This window comes from Natrix helvetica (assembly GCF_964273705.1).
Source record: "Natrix helvetica genome assembly, chromosome: 3".
Lineage (NCBI taxonomy): Eukaryota > Metazoa > Chordata > Lepidosauria > Squamata > Natricidae > Natrix > Natrix helvetica.
Window position 1 is genome coordinate 83,319,591 of NC_138549.1, and position 23,040 is coordinate 83,342,630.

Here is a 23,040-nt window from a genome sequence, read left to right on the forward strand (position 1 = left end):
CTCACCAGGTGAAGTTGGACCCATCCCTGTTAATTCCCTTTAAGTCCCTCAAGAGTTTATTATATCGTCAAGCTTGGGGATCTCAAGAGAACGATGAGATAATGAGATGACTCCGTTGGCTGTAAACGCTGATGTTCCATTCTTATATTTTTTAACAAAATCTTGTTATTAAGGGTTGATTTGTTTTAGAAAGCAAAGCCACACAGTCATTCATTTTACCAAAGAAGGCAGCTTTTCACATTCTAATTGGTCAGCGGGAGGAAAAGGCACGATGCGATTGGCTGATAAAGGGGAGGAGTGGGAAAGGCGTGGGAAACTATCTTTCCGGAATAAGATGGCGGCAACGATTGCATTGAGGAGCAGCTGCAGAGCAGCCCGGCGCTTGGTAAGGAGCAGTGAGTGGTGGGAGAGCTGAAAAATGTGAGAAGGGGGTACAGTAGACGCTTCGTAGGTCCTGCTTGTTTCCATTTTTCTCTAGAGAAAACAAAACTGAAAGTACAGTATCCACTTGATCCTCTGCCTACTTAACAAGTGCATGAATCGTTGGCCCTGCTCTTTACGAATTTGAGATTAATTTATACGTATTTTTTAAGAATTAGCGACGCAGACAGCACAATGAAAGGACTGCCAACCATCCACGGTTTGTGGCCTCTACCGTATTCATCCTTCCAGAAATAAGCTTCGATGCATTGCATAAATATAAGCATCTTTGTGATTTGATATTCTATCTTGCTAATTTCTGTGGTTTTAGTGCTAACAAACCCATAAAACATTTCTATATTCTATATAGAATTCTATATTCATTCAGTTTTTAAAGTTAATTCATGGCTGAAATGTTTCCCAACAGCTGTCTGCCTGGAATAACGCAGACTTTCCCTCCATGTCACAGATGTGTTAGTTTAAGACACTTTGTCAGAGCTTTTGAAGCAGTTCAGAAACAGCCCTGGGACTGTGCAGTTCCCAGGTTAGCATTTTTGAGAGCTAATAATTCTTTTTTGATCTTGAAACTAAAGCAAAATTGGTTTTCTTTTTTGCAACATTACGGAGTTTTAAGAAATCTTGTTCTTGCAGAAGAGAAAAGCTCACCTTGGCCACATTTTCTGATCATAACTCACAGGTTGTTAATGCACAGGTCTTTCAGGGATGAAGCTGGCTTTGCAACTCCCTTATAAGCAACTACTCAGGATTTTTATTTATGTTTTGAGCAATCCGCCTCATATCAGGAGAGTAACTTGGGAGAAGGCTGACATTTCCAGATTGACATACATATATTCTCAGCATGTTTAGATTACTGGAACAACAGATCACAGTTGATCATTTTTACCTACTTTTGATGGTCTAAACAATAGAAACAGAATGTTGGAAAGCTCTCCAGTTCCCCAAATTTCCAATCAACATGGTTGTTTTGTTCTAGATCAGGGGTTTTCAGACCTTTTCAGACTACATAACCTACGTGGCCTATAAGCTTCCAGGTTTCTTTTTGCTGAAAGTACCGTATATTCTGCTAGATGGTTTTCTGTGTGATCTAAAAACTGAGTGTTTCTAGTTCAAATATAAGCATATAGGATTACCTATTATAGCTGCAATTATGGTTCAGTTTCTCTGATTTACAATATCAGTTGTATACTTCTATCTTTCAGAAGTCTACTTAAAACTAGACAACCTGCTAGGTCACTCTTTCAGAGATATTTCCTTACCAAAACAAAGAAATGGAATGATCACTGTTGGGCAAAAATAATGGGAGTGAGAGTGACTTCCAACTTTCTGCTGGCTTCCCCATTGATGTTGATTGTGGAAAGCTGGTAGGGAATGTTGTAAATTCTTTCTCCTCTGATTAACTGCCTGCTATTTTGTAAAGGGGAGGGGAAATAAAGGTAACAATGGATCATGAGCAAAACTGTACCCCCACTCCCCATCCTGGCATGTCCCCAAAGGTTGCCTCCATTCATGAAGGAAGAGAGCTCATCCATTGGTCTTTGGCACCCCACTCCCAGCCAGGCTGACCTTGCAAACAGACATCGCTTTCTCACCACTCATTGCTGTTAAGACATATCAAATTTTAGCCTCTGTGCCAAAGCAGTCAATTACTGCTTGCCTGTTGGGCCTTACTACCAGCTGATTGGGTGCAGGAGAATGAGGTACACAACCTTCATCTTGGCTTGCGCCATGCAATTTACAGGTTTCTGGGAAATGTAGTCAGAAGATACAGTCTTTTGAAGCAGCTTCAACATTCCAAATTTCATTCCCACTGGAGTCATGAGAGCTGGATTCTGTAAATTAGCCTATTTGAGTTATCTTGCTTCAATAATTATACAGATTAACAGAGTTGGAAGGGGCCTCGTAGGTCATCTAGTCCAACCCCCTGCCCAAGCAGGAGACCCTACATCATTTCTGACAAATGGCTTCCAGTGATGTACAACTTCTGAAGTCAAGCTGTTTCATTGGTTGATTGTTCTCACTGTCAGAAAACTTATCCTTATTTCTAGTTTGAATCTCTCGATCAATTTCCATCCATTATTCCTTGTCTGGCCTTCGGGTGCTTTGGAAATGGTTGCCTTATACCTTCCAATTTTGTCCAAATTCTAGTTACAAACAGACACAAGAGTAGTATATAGAAGAGGTTTGAGCACTATAATGGTTTACAGATCTGAAAAGGATCCAAGGTCTGGTAGTCCTTTTGTGTTAATAAACAGAAGTTATGCAGTTCTGATTACTTTCTGTATTATGTCTTGGATTGCCAGATGCACAATCTTGGATTATTAATTCTCTGCCTTTGAGAAAACATTCTTGATATCAACTTCTATCCTTGAGTGACATCTTTACAAGGCTTCTTTTTATATATAATTGTGAGTGTCTTTATACCAATTTTGACTTTCATATTTGCTAGATGTAAATTAGATGTACACTAGATGAAGATATCCTGCCCAAATGACATTGAAATTCTTTTAGTCACCCTGGCTGACTACAGTAATCTTTTTAGGTAGAAGGTAACCTTAAGCTTCATATCAGAACATTAGTTGCATATCAGAACATTCAATAAACAGTTCAAAGAGACTTACAAAGCAGACATTAGAGGTCATATCTAACCAGAATCATCATATAATTCTCCTCCTGATACTTTGTCATGTGATTTGGGAAGATATCTCTACTTATTTTGAGCACTATATTTATCTGAAGCTCTTATTTCATTAAGCATATATAGCATGATAGCACTTCAAATTTTGTTCTATTTTAAATCAAGCAGCTGGCAAATTTCTTCCTTCCTTGCTCACTTTTTCACAGATTCTGTGAAAATATGAACTCTTGTTAAGAATGAGTTAATTCACAATTACTTATTCTGTGACATCATCCATAAATTCAGGTACTCTTGTGTATGGAACTTGGATCAATCCTATATTCAGCAAGCCATGTTCAAGGACGAAATAAACAATCTCGTCTTTTTTGCATGAATCAAAATGATGCTCAAGATATGTGAAATTGTGGCAGTATACATTTGATACCCTAAACATTTGCAGCAGTTTAAGGTTTCAGAGCAACATCCTATCTGAGCAATGTTCAGTACCAGATTTTGAATCAAAGCTGCTCCTATACTAGGGCCCTCCTGCTCTCCAGAATGGAAGATTGGAAACAGGGATGAAAGCTGTCTAACACTTGTTCCACCAGCTCTCAAGGAGGTGATGATCCATCTTTTCCTTACCTCTTTGAGATCTGGTGGAACCATCTCCTGTCATTTATTCATTCATTCATCCAGCCAGCCATCATCATCTGGATCCAATTATATGTTTCTTGGAAGACCTTAACTTACAAGGAAGAACATGACTCTAATATAGCTGGTCCCATTCAAGAACTCTGTCTACTTCCTTGAGGCTTATAGGCTCAAATTCGTCTCAGATAATAGAATAGTAATATTGCCCCCAACAATCTGGGTCCTCATTTTACCGACCTTGGAAGAATGGAAGGCTGAGTCAACCTTGAGCCTGGTGAGATTCGATCTGCCAAATTGCTGTGTTTAAACCATTAAATGCACTAAACTGTCTGCAGTTACAAACTGCTTTTTCTTTTACTGATTCATATTTTTTTAAATAAAATAAAAACTCAAAAAAGTTTTTCTCAGTTTCCCAAGAACTTTGTATAGTTTTTCTGGAAAGAGTATGGAAGTGGCTTTCCATCCTTTTTGTTTGCTTTCTTTTCAAATCTCCCTATGAAATTTAACACCTTTTAAGTTTTCTTATGGTTTTTAAAGTAGTGACATTGTTCAAGTTTACCTAGCTGTTCTACCTGTGTTTGATATTTTCTACATACATAAATGACGTTTATTTGAAAGATGGCTGATAACCAATGAATTTGGGAAGTCACTTTATAAATGTATATAATAATTCCACTGAATTCCACTATGAAATAGGACTTATATAAAATGCCAGAGCAGCTAATCTCAACAAAAGGATTAGCAATAAACATAACCTTGCTGTATAAATCTACATGTGTACAAAAATGCAGTATATATTTTGATTCAAAATATCTGAAGAACTTAAATCTTCACATGCTATGGATTGCATAAAATATTTATAAAGAAGTCATCTTCCTATAGACATAAATGTTATCTATAGTGCCCTGTTGTTATTTTTAAAATGGAAATATGTATACAGAACAGTGGTGGTGGGGATAAAAAGTTTCTTTTAAAATGGTGCATTTGTTTAATAAAACATTTTATTTAAAAATATTTTTCTATTATACAGTTTTGTCTTATATTTGTATCTGTGATATTGTGAGTCAACTAGAGTAATTCTGGAGTCAGGCAGCACCTAAATAAAATACATTGAATGAAATTAATCCCGAGAACCTTGCCTTATTCAAACCAGAATGCCCTCAAGAATACTTATTATTCTGCAGAAAAGGAGCTGACGTTGCGATGATATGGACGTGCGATCTCAGAGCTCCGAGATCACAGCTGATACTTTTACCACTGGGTGGTCCATCTGGACCTAAACCGTCCCAAAGAGACGGTGACAGGGAAGAGTACATCTTGATGATCTCAGGGACATCGCAAAGGCCCTGATTGATCCAAGAGAATCTCTTCTAGCCGGCGATAGAAGCGCAGCCCCAAGCTGCTGAATTCGGGACAGCTCCGCAACCGGAGGAAAGCAGAAAGAAAAGGTGTGTCCATCTGGTGAGGAAATTTTATTTTTACAAAAGAGACTGCCCAAAAAAGATTAAAACTAAATTAAACTTGTAAAGAAAAGAAAAGAAGCGGCGAATTTAAGCTATTTTGGACAGTGTGTTATCCTTTTTTTAAATTGTCTTCTATGGATGGAAGTTTTACAATCACTTCCTATTTTTTAAAGTGAAAGTATTGGCTTTTCTTCTACTACTTTTTTTTTTAACCTATGGATTAAATTTTTTTTTATTTTCACAATACTGGCTTGGATGGGTTTTTTTTTCTTTTTCTTTTGTTCCATTTAAGAGCCTTGTTTCTTTTAAGCTTGGAATATAAAGAGGATATAAAAGGAATATAAAGAGCAGTAACATCAGAGGGAAAAGTTACACTGCCACTTGGAGGTTGGAGGCTGAGTTCTGGAAATATTTTTCTCTCTCTTTTCTTTTATCATTTTGACCTTACACTTCAAAGGTTTTAGCTTGCAAAGAGATAAGATGGGTTGTTTATGCAGGTGCCCTTTGGATGTCTCTGGCAGCGAGAGAGAAGTGAAAAAAAAGCTTTGTTTTCTAACTAGAGTAGCAGTGTTTATAAATTGGACAATGACACAATACCAAAAAGAAACCATAACATTACAACAGATTATGTTTAAAATTCAAAAATTATTAGAAACATCAGAGAGAATTGAGAAGAAATTGAAAAAATATAGATGGTAATATGGCAAAATTTGATGAAATTGAAGATAGCCAGCTAATGGAAAAAGTGGAGGTTAGAGTCTCAAAAACCCAAGGGAAAAATGAACAAAGAGGCAAGATGTGGATATTGACAGTGATCTGAGTGTGGTTGGAAATGGAAAAAATGGAACATGGAAAGGGAAGAGAGATGGAAAGGAGCTCCACCCCAGATTTCAAGATATAGAAGGAGAAAAAAGAGAAGAATTGATGGATTTAACGAGAGGAACTTTGACAAAAGCACTAGTGATAACCAAAGATAAGCTGATTAAAGAAGCTGATGGAGGGTTTGGAGAATTTGTAAGACATGCAACAAGCAACAAGGTGCGAAGAGAAGTCCACACAAAGTTGATTAAGGAAATAACCAGAAGATTAATCCCACGTAAGGCAAAAAAAAATAAGACTGTACTTCTACTGGAAAGACACAGGTTGAGATATGAAAACTATTAACAAAATACTAGCTAAATAGTTAAAATTAGAGCATTATGTTAAAAATGAAGTGTTAATGGATATAGCTAGATAGATAATTGATAATGATATAATGTATACATATGTATTTGTTTGACAAGAGAAAATTTGGTATAAATTTTTAAATGGTGACCATGAAAGGAAGTTTAGAAATTTTGTTATGTATGAAAGCCTATAATATTGAAATTGGATATAAATTATAAACAGTGATTAAGAAAGGAGGTTTAGAAACTTTGTTATCAAAAATAATTAATTTTTATTTAGAACGTTTCACAAAGATAGAATGTTGTTGGATGATATTGAAAATAGACAATGGAATGCCATTATGTGTTTTGCTTTGAATTTTCTAATATTTGTTATAAAGGGATGCTAAAACAACTATAATCATATGAAGGATGAGGTATGATGATAGTAATATATATAAATATGTTTGATGTAAAATATATAATTTGATATGGATTTTAGATGATGACTGTGGAAGGGATGCACGAAAGTTCTTTGTAACTAATTGACACACTTTTTATAATTTGTAATGGAATATGTTTTTATGGTGTTTGTTGTGTCTTGTTTGTTTGTGTTTATTCAAAAATAAATAAATAAATAAATAAATATATATATATATATATATATATATATATATATATATATATATATATATATATATATATATATATATATATATATATATATATATATATATATATATATATATATATATATATATATATATATATATATATATATATATATATATATATATATATATATATATATATATATATATGAATACTTATTATTCTAAGAGCATTTTGGGGATAGTCCATCAAAGCTGATTGAATTTACTTACTTATAAAATGGCACATTCAACTAGTAGAGAACTGCATTCAGGAGAACGTGTTCTCTAGTGAGGTTGTATCTTTGCCAATCTGCCAAGGCCCCCCTTCCCCAAATGCTGTTGTCACCCAAACTTAAATCTACCTTTATCTGGAGAGTGATCACATTTCCAAACGAAATAATGGATTACAGCCAGGGCTGCTGTAGGTTTGCACGGGTTTGGGCGATCATCTAGCGAAGATTCTGCCCAGTTCAATGAACCCGCAAATCCCATCCCTGGCTGGCCCCTCCCACTCTGCCCTTCCCAGGAGTCTGCATGTGGCCCATTTTGGATGCCAGGTAAGTGCAGGGCCCACTCGGAGGCTTGGGGAGGGCAAAAAACGGGCCTTCTGGAAGGCTGGAAATGGACTCATTCCCGGCCTCCGGAGGGCCTCTGGAGCCTGGGGGAGGCTGTTTTCACCCCTGGTTCGTGAACCTCCCCCCCTTGCCCTCCCTGTGGTGCAGGAGGCTGACTAGGCCTGCCTACCCAGCACTGGGCAGAGTACCTGTTGCTGAAATGTTTGAAGCCCACCCTTGATTACAGCCACTTCTTCCTTTTTGTAATGAATAAAAATAATTGTGTGGCCTAGATCAGTTGTTCTCAACCTGTAGTCCACAGAACCCTGGTGGGGGCACAGTGTCATCACAGCCCCCCCCCAAAAAAAGCTGGAAGAAATGCTATGATTTAAATCTTAAGTCTTGGTGGTCTGTGGCCATGGTCCGTGGCCACAAAAGGTATTTAAAAGGAATCTGTGGTGAAGAAAAGTTGAGAACCATTGGTCTAAACATATTCAATAAAATAAAAATAAAATAGCTGTCAAAGAAGCATTTACTGCCATAAAGATACCTGCAGGTATTGCATAGCCAATACACTAGATATGTATCCCCTTAAACACGTTAATTAAAGGTTCATAAAGAATAGCTGCCATGTTAAGTACATTGGGATTTCTTTAATAGAAAGAATGAAACAAAGATATTAAGTTGACCCTGGTGTCTGCAAATCTTGCTGTGTAAGATGTGGGTGGCATTCATACCATGTCTCTGATGAACATTGATTATAAGGTTGCTGTCCTTTCAGCACTGGAACCTTCTAGATCGGTGGTTCTCAACCGTCCCAACGCCGTGACCCTTTAATACAGTTCCTCATGTTGTGGTGACCCCTAACCATAAAATTGGTGTCTCGGTTCCTAAGACCATCGAAAATACGTGTTTTCCAATGGACTTAGGCGACCCCTGTGAAAGGGTCATTCGACCCCCAAAGGGGTCCCGACCCACAGGTTGAGAACCACTGTTATATATGAATACATCCTAAGGTGGAACAATTTTGAAGAACAGAAATTTACTTTTGTGTCTCTACAATATGCTGGACTTTGTGTTAGAGCAGTGGAATAGGATAGTAGGCACATAATTTTTGTGAAACAAATGCATGCCATTTGAAGAATTAAAAATCCTATACTGTGACTGCACTTTTTTTCTTTGATAAAGAAATGCCAAAAAAGAATAAGAAAAATAATTTATTTTATAACTTCTCACAAGCCCTTGATACGACAGTTAACTCCCTTTCTCTCAAAGTGAATGGTCATTAATGGTGAGAGAGATTTAAAAACCATATGGTACTTGTGCTAATTTGGGCCTCAATTAAAAAAAAAATTTCTTTTTGTACTTCTCGCAAATTAAAAGGAGTATGTGGAGAATTAAAAAAAATACTTTATGTTTTTACATTTTTATTTTTTTTCTCCTTGGCCAGCTCTGTGTTCATCAGATAAGACTACATAGTAACTTTTGTTTGCTAAAGCAAAAATACATTTCTAAGTTTGAGAAGACTTTATGGCGGTATCAACATCAGTATCGATTTTTTAGAACAACTGCTGGTAAGTTTCCTGCATGTTTAAATTAGTTAATATTTTTTTTCCTTACATGTCATTTGTTCTATGAATTCCAGAGAAAGGGAGGCAAAGAATGAAAGATTCAGGCTTTTGAAATCTGCATGTTTCCCAAGCTCTCAAATAAGGCAGTCCTCAATTTACAACCGTTCATTTAGTGACCATTCAAAGTTATAACGGCAATGAAAAAAGTGACTTATGACCATTTTAGACAATTACGACCGTTGTATTATCTCCATGGCCACATTATTAACATTCAGATGCTTGGCAAATGGTTCTTGTTTATGACCATTGCAATGTCCTGGGGTCATGTGATCTGCTTTTGTCATCTTCTGACAAGTAAGGTCAGTGCGGAATCCCAGCTCACTTAACAACCATGTTATTAACTCAACAAATGCAATGATTCATATAACAATTGTGGCAAGAAGAGTCTTAAAATGGGGCAAAACTCACTTAACAAATGTTTCACTTAGCAACATACATTTTGCGCTCAATTGTGGTCGTAACTCGAGGACTACCTGTACAGCAGTACAATCTACTATTTGGGAAATATAAGACCCCGTGAATGCGTTCAGACAATTGTTTAACATCTTTCCTTTTAATTGATCATGCAGTTCATCGTGTACATGTCATCCAAGCCATTGATAATAGTTTTCTATTTCCAAAGAGTGTAGAAATTGGAGAGTTCAGAGCTCATGAGTTATTATTCCCTGATTTGGAGTAAAATCAGAAACTACTGAATTGGGGACTCTGGCTGCTTTCGTGTAAAAGGATATAAAAATCGCCCAAGCCCATGTTCATTAGCCTGGTTTATAAAGATAATGTATCAATGAATGTAGCCCTGCTTTCGTTGGGGTAAAGTCTTAGATAATTTGTCAAAAGAATGTCACATTTAACACGAGAGAATTTAAACTCTATAGGTTTTGATTTTCAAGTACAGGGAAAGTAATCCAGTATGCATTTGCAGAGATAGCTTCACTTATCATTCACACAATTCTTGCTTAAAATGCCAATTAATGACTTGATTATATGCATCAACGTGCGTTCAACTCTTAGTGACCATATAGATAGATTTTCTTCATGTCATCTGTCCCTAACCTGGTCTCTTCCAATGGTGCCCCTATCACTACTATAACTGAGTTCATACGTCTTGCTTCTGGTTGTTCTTTTCTTCTTTTTTCCTTCCACCCTTCCCAGCATTGGAGACTTCTCCAGAGAGCTGGATCGTCCCATAATGTGTCAGAAGAAAGATATAAGGATTGCAAACTCTATTTTTATGACAGTGCTGGGTCAACAAACCAAGATCCTCTACCCATAAAACATGTTGCTTTTACCAATCCTTTATCTACAGATAGCCTAAATATTAACATTTTCTGATTTTTGAAGTTGAGCCTGCATTCTATTCACATCTGCTGACTAGTTAGCTTCAGCTGCAGGACTTCAAAGTCAAAAATTCATGCAGGCATTGAACTTCTGCATCTATTGGCACATTGTAATTTTCCTCTTTTCCTCTGCATTTTAGATAGAATAGATAGAATAACAGAGTTGGAAGGGACCTTGGAGGTCTTCTAGTCCAACCCCCCCTGCCTAGGCAGGAAACCCTAACCACTTCAGACAAATGGTTATTCAACATCTTCTTAAAAACTTCCAGTGTTGGAGCATTCACAACTTCTGGAGACAATTTGTTCCACTGATTAATTGTTCTAACTGTCAGGAAATTTCTCCTCAGTTCTCCTCATTTTAGTTTTTAAGGATTCTGATTTGACTGCCCGTAGCTTGAACTACTTCATCTCTTTTAAATTTTATTTAGTATTGCTTTTTTAGATATATATTTTTTTGTTTTAACATTTTCCTCCTTTGCCTTCAAGCTTCAAATGGCCAGATTGTTCAGTTCAAGCTCTCTGATATTGGAGAAGGGATCACAGAAGTGACAGTGAAAGAGTGGTAAGTTTAAATTGTGTATCTCTTCAGACCAGTTTCCTAATTAAAAAAAGTTTACTTTTTGAAAATATGAAATAAGGAAGAAAAGAAAAAATATTTTAATTCTAAGCAGGTGATAGAACAGTGATGGTGAACCTTTTTCGGTCAGAATGGGCAAAGCGCACAAAAGTACGCGCCCGCACCTCCAAAATGCAATGCGCACCCCACCCCCATGCATGCACGTGTGGCTCCCCCTCCACGTGCCCTGCCCCCTGTGCATGCGCGGCAGAGAACAGAAGACCAGCTGGCCAGCAGGAGGCACGCACACATGCGTGGCACAGCTAAACTGGGGCGACGGCTTGCATGCCATCAGAGAGGGCACTGCGTGCCACCTCTGGCAGGTGTGCCATGGGTTCGCTATCATGGATATAGAGATAATGTCCTGTTATTAGCCATCATTATTTTATATTTGGTGCAATCAAAGCATTGAGAACTAGGACTCATTTTTCTGACTCAAGGGCTGATGTGTGAAGAAACGTCCTCATATTTCTCAAAGAGTTTATTTCCCTGCCTTAACATCGCTGTTGAAATTATTCGGTTTATAAATTGCTTACTCTCTTGACTTCTGGACCCTACGTTAATAGCAATAACACTGAGACGTATCTACCACTCCATTGTGCCTTAACAGCACTCCCCAAACAATTTGCAATGTTGCCATATTTCCCCCAACAATCTGGGTCCTCATTTTACCGACCTCAGAAGGATGGAAGATGAGTCAACTTTGAGCCTGTCAGGATCGAACTTCAGATTGTGGGCAAAGCTAGCCTGCAATGCTGCATTCTAACCACTGCGCCACCAGGGCTCATGCAGTTTTCTTAACAGCCATAAGGAAATAGTAGGTTGTTGACTTCTTGGATGCTACTCTAGGATAGAGCTTGCTTGTGGTCTCTCATCTACGTACCAGATTAACCTGGTTACCTTCCAGAACAGGTTGATTACCTGCTGAGATCTTATGAAAGCTATTTTTGGAGATCAGATTTATCCTTCTGTATATCACACGACTTTTTTCCTTTTTTTCAGGTATGTAAAAGAAGGTGATGTTGTGTCTCAGTTTGATAGCATCTGTGAAGTACAAAGTGATAAAGCCTCAGTCACAATCACCAGCCGTTATGATGGCATCATTAGAAAACTCCATTATGGGTTGGATGAAATTGCCCGGGTGGGGAAACCGCTGGTGGATATAGAAACAGCTACTTTAAAAGGTAAATATTGGTTTCTTTTCCTTGCTGAGTCAGGATGTCACCATGTAATCAACAGCGTTGGAAATGATTTGTAATCATTTGGTTCCTATATTTGCAATGTACTTTAAGGCTTGTGTTTATGCGAAGATGGGAATGCAAATGTATAAAAAATATGAGACCTTCAAGTTTCATTCTTGGTTTCATTCTGAGTTTTTTCTTGAAGATTTTAATTCCTATGACTTTTGGAAAAATACCCAAATGAAACCTGATAAGAAGTCACAGCAACGGAGGGCTCTGAAGACATGAAATGGTTATCAAAACAGAAGGTGGTTCTTTGTGAAGTAGACGAGTTGCTGCTACTCAAGTAGAAGAGTCCTAGAAGGCATCAAAAGAGTTCCAAGCAGGGAGAACATTTGTTAACATTTCTCATCAGAAATGTTAACAATCAATGGAATTGTAGTACTTTAGAGCCATCATATAGAATAAGAATAGCATGTCTCATACTATTATTTTGATTGAATGTGATAGGATAGTGATGGCTAACCTTTTCAACACTGAGTGCCGAAACTGGAGCGCGTGCACTGGCGCACCAGAACCTGGAAGAGAATAGCTGGCCGCTGTGCTTGTGCGTGGCGGCCAGCTGCTCTCTTCTGGGTTCAGCAGGTTCGCACGAAGATCAGCTGGCTGGCATGCACGCATGCAGAGGAACCCAGAAGATCACCTGCCCGCCCCATGCATGCATGCCGGACCAGCTGGACGGCACGCATGCGAACGACAGAACCCAGAAGAGAGTTGCTGGCCGGTGTGCTTGCACGTGGCGGCCAGCTGCTCTTCCGGGTTTAATCGTGCACATGTGTGCCAGCCAGCTGCTCTCTTCCGGGTTCAGTGGGTTAGCGCTAAGACCAGCTGGCTGGCATGCATGCACGCAGAGGAACCCAGAAGAGCACCTGCCCGCCGCATGCATGCATGCTGGACCAGCTGGCCAGTACACATGCGTGCAACAGAATCCAGAAGAATAGTTGGCAATGGCGCATATGCCCAGAGAGAGGGCTCTGCGTGCCACCTGCATGCCATAGGTTCGGCATCATGGTGATAGGGGCTTCCTTTATCTTCAAACAGCTGAGTCCTGACTTTCTTTCCTTCTTTTTGTGAAGTGTGCCAAAGGCTAGAAGCTCCTGCTTTCTTACATTATTATAACAATTTAATGTCGCCTGTTGAAACCACATTAAAGGTAGTAAGTGGATCTGGCGTCCCTGTTGACTTTGCTTGTCAGAAGGTCACAAAAGGTGATCACATGATCCCAAGACACTGCAACGTCATAAATATGAACCAGTTGCCAAGCATCCCAATTTTGATCCTATGACCAAGGGGATGCTACAGCAGTCGTAAGTGTGGGAAATGGTCGTAGGTCACTTTTTTCAAAGCTGTTGTAACTTCAAACAGCTACTAAATGAATAGTTGTAACTTGAGAGGATTATTTGTACTTAATATTATTTACTCTTCCTATTTTCTCTAGAACAACAATCCTGTGAGGTGGGTTGGGCTGAGAGGGATTGACTGGCCCAAAGTTACCCAACTAGCTCTCATGCCTAAGGTGGGACTAGAACTCCTGGCACCTGGCACCTTTATCACTATACAAAACTGGTTCCACTTCACTTAATCCTCATTGTTTATTTTGGGTCCAATCTGCAGCTGTAACTCCTGAAGAAGATGTGGTTGAAACACCAGCCGTGTTCAGTGAAGAACAGATCCACCAGCAAATCAAAGGCCATAAGACTTTAGTAACCCCTGCTGTTCGCCGCCTTGCTATGGAAAACAATGTATGTTTTTTTAAAATTACTGAATCAAGGGTTCTTGTAGTTGATGTACCATTTGTATTGTAAATATGTAGCATGTATACACTTATCTACCTGCCAAAATCATCACTGATTGGAGAAACTAATTATAAACTTTAAGATTTGGTAACTACCTGGTTTTTTGGAGTATAAGATTCACCTTTTTCCCTCAAAAAAGGGGGTGAAAATCTGGATGCGTTTTATACACTGAATACAGCGTTTCTGGTCTACCAAAACCCCGCCCCCTTTGCAAAAATGGACGTGCAGATGGTTTGGGAGGCTTACAAAGGGCTCCTGAGGGCCGGGGAGGGCTCGTTTTTGCCTCAGCCCCCAAGAGCATTCTACAAGCCTCCCAAAGCCTGCATGCTCTTTTTTTTGTTTTGCAAAAAAACAGCAAAAAACATTTTTGCGAAAAACGTGCCGGTTTTTTTTGCTCATTTTGGGGTCTCTCCATCCCCCATGAGTACTCTACAAGCCTCCCAAAGCTCTGCATGAAGCGTGCAGAGGGTTTAAAAAGCCTGCAGAATGCAAAAACTTTTTTTAAAAAAATTACCTCCTCAAAATCGTGGCGCGTCTTATACTCCGGTGCATCTTACAATCCAAAAAATATGGTATTTTATAAATGAAAGGTTATGCTCCATAAGTGATCCAATAATATGCTTGCCTCTTTAAAAGCTCTAAAGGTCTACTGCAGTGGTGGGATTAAATTTTTTCTACTACGGGTTCTGTGGGCGTGGCTTGGTGGGCATGGTAGGGGAAGGATACTGTAAAATCCCCATTCCCTCCCCACTCCACTAACCTGCTTTCCAGCTCCGTTCTGTGCAGGGCAACAAAAGAAGACCCAGCCGATCAGCTGGGACTGGTTATTAAGTTCAACTGGGATGGCTACATCACTATGGATTGTTGGTTGTCCTGTGTCTTTCAGATAAAGCTGAGTGAAGTTGTTGGAACAGGGAAAGACAACCGTATTCTCAAAGAAGACATTCTTAACTACTTAGCCAAGCAGACTGGAGCAATTTTACCTCTGTCACCAAAGCCTGAGATCATTGCACCTTCCTCAAAACCAGATCTTGCTGAAGACATGTCAAAAGAGAAAGCTGCAAGAATTGTAACGGCACTTTCTAAACCCATAATTTCAGCGAAAGATCAAACAATGACCTTATCTGGTAAAGAGTGGGGGAAAGTAATTTTAATAGCGTGTGTGAAACACTTATAAATGACAACTACAAAACGCAGTTACTACATTTGTGATCTTAGAAGAGTACTGTGGGGCATTCCACACCGGTCTCTTTTATGTTGAGGTGTTATTGTCAGAATTGTAGTAGAACCACTGAAATATCCTCTCTAGCTGTTGGTATTGATTGGGTGAGTTTTCCTGACAATCAGTATTATTTTCAGAAATGTAGTGAAACTTCACTGATCTACACCAACAATTAGAGAGAATCCAAGCAATGTTTATTAGTTCCAAAGCTAGCAGATTACAATGGGCCATTAGTCTCTTGCACCCAAATGAGCCAAGAACAAGAAGTATAAAGTTACATAGGTCTTCTATAGAATGTTGATTGAGGGCACTTCAAACATAGGTTAGTAAGCCACCCCAATTGAAAGAATTGGTTAACAATTAATAAGCAAACAAAGCAATTACAAAGGTAACCCTGGACATTCTTCATGGTGATGAAATATTACAGACACAGACTTTGGAAGATATCATAGTAGCTTTGATGTATTGCTTGTTCCAAGATACTAATTATTGTTCTAACTATAAAATCCATTATAAACTTATAGGCACAAAGTGGCACAGTAAAGAAGTTTCCATTCTTAAAAAGTATTATAAGAGACATATAGAAACAGATACATAGATATATGTATAGATGCATAATATCTATACTATAGTGCTAAAAGTAAGCACATGATTCAGGGGTGGGTTGCAGGTGGTACGCCCCGGTACAGGCGTACCAGTGCCTGCCCGGAGCACCAGGTACCATTCCTGTATGGTGCTCCAGAGGGCCCACTCGCACGCCCGAGCTCCTTAGCTGTATTTAAGCTCTTCGGGGCTTCCGCACATGTGCACGGAGTGCACGGCACCCTCCGCCAAGCAGCTGTAGCGTTGAGGCGTCGCAAGAGGTAAGGATGCATGCTGCGCACGTTCATGTGGACGCCGGGCCCTGTTGCACCGTACCGGTTGCAACCGGGACCCCGAACCCACCACTGACATGATTACATAATTACATCAATCTAAGTTCCATATCTCCTCACAATAAATACAGAAATGCAGCCGGTAGTTCAGTCTAATAAATTGAATCTGGGTCATGATTAATGTACAGATTGCAGTGCAGATCATTGTTTTAGGAAAATGAATGTTGAACCTGATAAAGATTGCTAACTAGCCCCATGTTTTTTTATCTCTTAGATTGTTTTTCGGAATTATTTCTCAAATGTAGAAGCTTACATTTTTCTATGTAATTTTACAGAATTGGTTGGATTAATTTCCTGATTCCTAGAAAATTAATATGAGTAACTTCTGGGGATTCCTGGATTGCAGTAATAATATCTTAGTGTCCCACATTCTAATTTTGCTAGAGAACAACCTTCTGTTGCAACAAGACTGGGTGTTATTCATTTTAACAGCTTCTCCTGCATAACTCACTGGTGGTGTTGTGGAGTCTGAAGGACCCAACTATAATTTCAGGCCATGAAAGCTATCATACAGAGTTATGAGAAGTATAAAATGCAGGGACACACAGACTTCCTAAAAGTATCCCACCCAAATCCTGATTACTTTCATATAGCTATTGACTGTCTCCATTGAATGCAGTAGATAAAACCATTTTTAGCAAAGTTGATTCTACAACAGCATTCCTTTTAGATAACTGACTTTTCCTCAAGGATACAGTTTTTCCCCAGAGTTTCTCGTACATCTGATTGGATAATTATAATATTGCACAACTTATTTTCTCTAATCAATGGTTTTGCTATTGAGAAGAGACTTTTGAAAAAACAAAATTAACTTATTTTTTCCCCAATAGCAAAACAAGAAGAGCATCACTAATGGTAAATGTTTTCCCTTCTCTGTTTTTTAGGATTTCAGAAGGCAATGGTGAAAACTATGAATGCTGCTTTGAAAATTCCTCACTTCGGTTATTGTGATGAGGTTGACCTCACTCGGCTCATCCAGCTGAGAGAAGACTTGAAACCTTTTGCGAAAGAACGGGGAATCAAACTCACTTTTATGCCCTTCTTTTTGAAGGTGAGCTAAAGGTTGGTTCCACTAGCCATATATTGTGGCACAGGATTATCAAATTTGTCAGGAAACATTCTAGTCCCTTGATTTTTTCATGATATTGACTAACTTGAGTTTGATGAACATCTCAAGGTACAAAGGTTGTCAGAAAGAAGAAAATTGCCAAATCCGCTTGCATTCTGCATCACTGGTTTGATGCAATTTCATATCTGTTCTTCATAGGCATTTCAAACATATTCTTTCAAGATGATTTGCAGGACGATACTAAAATATAATTGCAATGGCCATATTCACATAGTCCAATTAGCATTGATTATAAGTACCATGATAAGATACTTTTCAAAACAACTGTATTATCCTAGACAGATTTTCGTAGAAAGATCACTTGATTTCAGTGGAGCCTACTCCACAAAACTAAAATGATCTAGATCAGTGGTTCTCAACCTTCCCAATACCGCGACCCTTTAATACAGTTCCTCATGTTGTGGTGACCCCCAACCATCAAATTGGTGTCTCGGTTCCTAAGACCATCAAAAATATGTGTTTTCCGATGGTCTTAGGTGACCCCTGTGAAAGGGTCGTTCGACCCCCAAAGGAGTCCCGACCCACAGGTTGAGAACCGCTGATCTAGATCAACCTTTCTGACACCAGGGACAGGTTTTGTGGAAGACAGTTTTTCCACAGACTGGGGATGGGGTGGGTAGGGTAGGGGTGGAATGGTTTGACATGCAACTTAGATCCGGTGCATGCACAGATGAAGCTTCAGTTCTGTGGCCCGGTTTCTGACAGGTCATGGACCACTACCGGTCCTGGGGATTGGGGACCCTGATCTAGATAGTACAACTCTTTGCAGATATCTGGAATTTTACTATGGAAGCACAGGAATCATGAAAGGGATGAATCACCCAAACCTCTTTGAAATGCTTGTTTTATAAGATGGACAGTAGATAGGGTATAATGAAATCCATCAAATCTTCAGGAGCTTTCACTTTTACAGAATAATTGGGAATCCCAGCCCAAAAAAGCAAGAGATTTATGGCCTTTGTAGCTGTTGGCTTCAAGTAAACTAATAACCACAACATTAAACATAAAACTAAACAAAATTTCTTAGAGCCAGTTTGGTATGGTGATTAAAAGAATTGGATTAGAAAATGGGTGATTGTGAGTTCTAGTTCTGCATTAGGCCTAAAGCCAGCTGAGAGTTTTGTGGTAGTCACACACTCTTTAGGAAGGAGGCAGTGTTATGTCATGCCTGAAAAGGTTGCCAAGAAAACTACATGGACTTGTGTGTGTAATAACCTAGAGTCAAGAGTGATTCAAAGACACAATCTCTCCCAAGTTACTAACCCAGAAGGACAAAATAAACCCTGTTTGCTGTAAACTAGAACATACGTTTAAGAGAACTTGTACCATCTGCAACATTTTCATGGTAGGTCCACCTGGAAAATACCCTTCTCATACTAAAAGTTAGCAGTCAAGGAGCTAATGTCATAATTTTTTCTTTTCTCTATTTCTTTTTCCCCCTCTCCCTCTCATACAGACTTCAAAATTGTATAAATTATAGTGTAATGCATACTTTTTATATGTTTAACAGGCTGCTTCTCTAGGCTTATTACATTATCCCGTTCTTAATGCTTCCGTGGATGAAAACTGCCAAAACATCACATATAAGGTTTGTATACGATTTAAAAAGTAGTTTCTTAATACCTCCTCAATTGGTCCAGCTTTGTTTAATTTTCAGTAAAGGTACATTTCAATGTATCCTGCAGCTAGAAAATAAAACACTGAAAGATTTCAGGTCTTTTTTCTGCAGCCTCATTGCTAGGAGTATGTCTCTCTTTTAATACTCAACGAAAGCTTATCCTTCCTGCTGGATTCTCAGAAAGAGACGATGGACTGCGTGGATTCAATATAAGAACAGTTCTTTGACTTTAATTTTGCATGATTCTGCCACTTAATTGTTCTGGCCTTATTTCCTTTCGGGGGGGGGGGCATTTGAAAGCCTCTTGGAGCCTCTGGTTCAAGAGGACATTGGGGAAATTTTGACTAAAATAATTTCTCTTACAAGGAATTACTCTTAATGGAAATGTGACCTTTGAATTGTGCTAGTTATGCCTAGTAATAACCTTTTGTGTAATTATCAAGACGGTGCAAGTCTAAAGGGAAAAAGCTGATTTGGGAGCCCATGTGGGTATCTGTGTAAGCCCTGGTGGCCCCTTTTTAAATCAAACACATCTTTCCTGGAGTCGCTTTACAGATGCAGAGGGCAGCAGGGTAATCTTGAGAAAAGTCACAGCTTCTTGATGGAGTTGCTGACAGGTAGTTGTGAGCACTCCAATATTTTCGAAATCACTTTTTTTTTTTTTGGTTAAAATCTCGATTGTCTCACAGGTAATCTTTCACTTATGAACAGTCCACTTAGCAAACATTCAAAGTTGTGTCGGCTCTGCCTTGGGGCTACTTATGACCTGGATTCAAAGTTTGGATGGTTGCCCATCCCCACACCTCCATGGTCACTTGACAATTCCAGGCAATCGCAATATAGTCATATTTACAGCTGTTTATACATTTACAGCTAAGGGATATTTACAGCTGAGGGACTTGGTGGCTAAGAGGCTGAGCTTCGAATCTCTAGTGCCGCATAACGGAGTGAGCTCCTGTTACTTGTCCCAGCTTCTGCCAACCTAGCAGTTCGAAAGCATGTAAAAATGCAAGTAGAAAAATAGGAACCACCTTTGGTGGGAAGGTAACAGCGTTCCGTGCACCTTTGCTGTTAAATCATGCCGGCCACATGGCCATGGAGACGTCTTCGGACAGCGCTGACTCTTCGGCTTTGAAACGGAGATGAGCACCACCCCCTAGAGTCGGAAGTGACTAGCACATATCTGCAAGGGGAATCTTTACCTTTACAGCTGTTTGCAGGTTCCCATAGTCTTGAGAATACTGTAAAACTGTAATTTGGCAATTTTAGCAATACCCCACCCATAACAAACAATTTGTTCATTCAACAACTGCAGCATTCTCTTAATGACCACTGCAAAAAAGTTTTTTTTCTGATAGTTTATTTTACGACCATCACGACGTATGTTAGATACAGGTTATAAGTTTTATAACTTATACAAGAATAATGGAAGTGTGATTAAATGAGAAATATTTTATTTTGCCCAGAATGACGAGAGCTCCTTCTATAGAAACCAATGCAATTCGTTTCCATGCATTTCTAGGCTTCTCACAATATTGGAATTGCCATGGACACAGGACAAGGCTTGCTCGTCCCTAATGTGAAAAATGTCCAGGCTTGTAGTGTGTTTGAAGTTGCTTCAGAACTAAATCGCCTTCAAAAATTGGGCTCAGCTAACCAGCTGGGAACAAATGACCTCACAGGAGGAACATTCACACTTTCCAACATTGGCACAGTAAGTTAAACAGCATGTAACACTGAACTGATAAACTGTTTGGAATATCATGAAGGCATAAACTCTATCAAAGGCGAGAGGGCAGTGGTGGGATTCAAATTTTTTTACTACCAATTCTGTGGGCGTGGTGTGGCTTGGGTGGGCATGGCTTGGGCATGGCAGGGGAAAGATACTGCAAAATCCCCATTCCCTCCCAATCAGCTGGGACTTGGGCGGCAGAGAATAGATGGGGGCACGGCCAGTCAGAGGTGGTATTTACTAGTTCTCTGAATTACTCAAAATTTCCACCACTGGTTCTCCAGAACTGGTCAGAACCTGCTGAATACCACCTTTGGGTGAGGGCGGGGAAGGGGGGGGAATTGAAGTAATTTAGGAGAGGATAAAGTCATTGCTTCTAGGAGAAGGTATCTACTGGGCTTCCTTTAATGGTTGAGTATCTATAGAATGGATTCAAGGACAAGACGTGGGGTCTCTTGTACCCCAAGTGTCTTGTCACTTATTTCCCCAATTATATTTAAACAAAATACATTTTCCACCTAGAATGAACATTAGCTACATTGGCTAGAGTTTCTGGGAATTATAATTCATCTGGAATGTTCCAGGTTGAAAAAAGTTGCTTTAAAACCTGCCTAAAAGAGACATCACTAAAAGTGTACTGATTTTCAAAAGTGTTAACTTCCCTTTTTGCTTCCTAGATTGGTGGCACTTATGCAAAACCTGTGATCCTTCCTCCTGAAGTAGCTATTGGTGCTCTGGGAAAAATACAGGTATTTTCACTGTGAATTATGAAAGATCAGTTTGAAATACTCCCTAATAAATGTTTGTGTTGGTTTTCTAACTTTATTGTAGTCTTATACAGAGTATAGGTTAAATTATGTTCATGAATACTTCACATGTAATTTCAAGTTCTTCTTGGTTATAGTAACCTAACAACTGATTATTAACAATAATAGCTTTTTCTGTTGATGTCTTATATTTGAGTATTGTCCTAAGAAAAGGTCTAAATGTCCTCACAGAATACACATTTCAGACTTAGAGACCTAATCAAATTAGACTTACAGCTTAATTTGAATATTGGATTTTTTAATATTGGATTTTTTAATGAGTATTTTTAATTTGTGGGGATGTCAAATTCCAAAAATATTGCTCATATTAATATAAAATCTATTATTTTTTTAATGCAATAGGGGGTGATGTCTTGGATACTTATAGTTTAAGAGCCCACCATTACTAATTACTTTCAGTTGACCAAATCTGGACTCCTAAATTATTTTCACATATTGTTGTAAGATCCATTATGCCTATTATGGTGTCAAAATGAGGTATAAATTTAATTGCTGTTAATGCTTGTTCATATGCTTTGAAATCTTGAGGAAATACCTTGTAATTATCTTATCAGTAAGGCTGCTCAGATGTGGGAAATTCTCATGAATTAATCTACTGCTTTTCTTACATCATTTTTTTTTAATTTTTAGGCCCTTCCTCGCTTTAACAATAAAGGTGAGGTATTTAAAGTACAAATAATGAATGTGAGTTGGTCAGCTGATCATAGAATCATTGACGGTGCAACCATGTCTCGTTTTTCTAACTTGTGGAAATCTTATTTGGAGAATCCTGCTACCATGCTGATGGATCTTAAATAAAGAAGACAAACATCTGGATGGCTTATTTTAATTCCAAAAGTGCAATCAGGCTACTTAAGCTAGCAAGTGCCATTAAAACTGACTTCATACTTCAGAACTGCATTGTGTTTGCTAGATCTTTCAGATCCTGGCTCTGTGTCTTGATTATCTGTTACATTTTTGTCTAGTTGAATTGCGTAGTGGTAAATTATTTGCCTAGAAATTGTAATGGGTCATGGTAGGACTCCTTCACAAGGTGGCGGAAACCTATGTTGGTAAAGAATGCTATATTCCATTTTTACCGTATTATCAGATGGAAGCCGCTAATAATATTTGTGGGACTCTAAAACTTCTTGCACCATTCACAAAATAAATTGCGACCTGATTAGAAATGAAAATCCCTGGATGAAAACATTAACCGAATGTTAACTATTTTTTCAGCAAGTAATTCACTACAGATGATTTTCAAATAAAATGTTTTAATGATTATTTTATTAAAGATGCAAAGGTTCCATTTTTTGACATAGTGCTAATTGTCCTCTTTTTAAAATATTCTTTTCAAATATTCAAGTTTTGTAGCAGACGTTCTTCATTACTGGAATGAATATGTACACTAGAAGAACGGCAAACTCTGGACAATGGATACTCCCCCCCTCCC

General features: G+C 38.7%; 1 protein-coding gene across 1 annotated transcript; it reads left to right on the forward strand.

The window, feature by feature from the left end:
* Positions 1-229: 229 nt before the first annotated feature.
* Positions 230-22,904, forward strand: DBT (dihydrolipoamide branched chain transacylase E2). Its single transcript, XM_081947721.1, has 11 exons — positions 230-385; positions 8,972-9,095; positions 10,976-11,051; positions 12,108-12,289; positions 13,961-14,088; positions 15,029-15,269; positions 17,184-17,350; positions 18,939-19,016; positions 20,569-20,760; positions 21,456-21,527; positions 22,236-22,904. The coding sequence occupies exons 1-11, from the start codon at positions 272-274 to the stop codon at positions 22,401-22,403; spliced, it is 1,542 nt and encodes a 513-aa protein (XP_081803847.1). The 5' UTR covers positions 230-271; the 3' UTR covers positions 22,404-22,904.
* The last annotated feature ends 136 nt before the right edge of the window (positions 22,905-23,040 follow it).

What these genes read in the sequence shown, in the direction of transcription:
- DBT (XM_081947721.1), top strand. Translation starts at nt 272, where the DNA reads ATGCGATTGGCTGATAAAGGGGAGGAGTGGGAAAGGCGTGGGAAACTA. An exon ending in GCAGAGCAGCCCGGCGCTTG is followed by an intron (nt 386 to 8,971) that starts GTAAGGAGCAGT and finishes CTCCTTGGCCAG; the next exon opens with CTCTGTGTTCATCAGATAAG. An exon ending in GAAGTGACAGTGAAAGAGTG is followed by an intron (nt 11,052 to 12,107) that starts GTAAGTTTAAAT and finishes CCTTTTTTTCAG; the next exon opens with GTATGTAAAAGAAGGTGATG.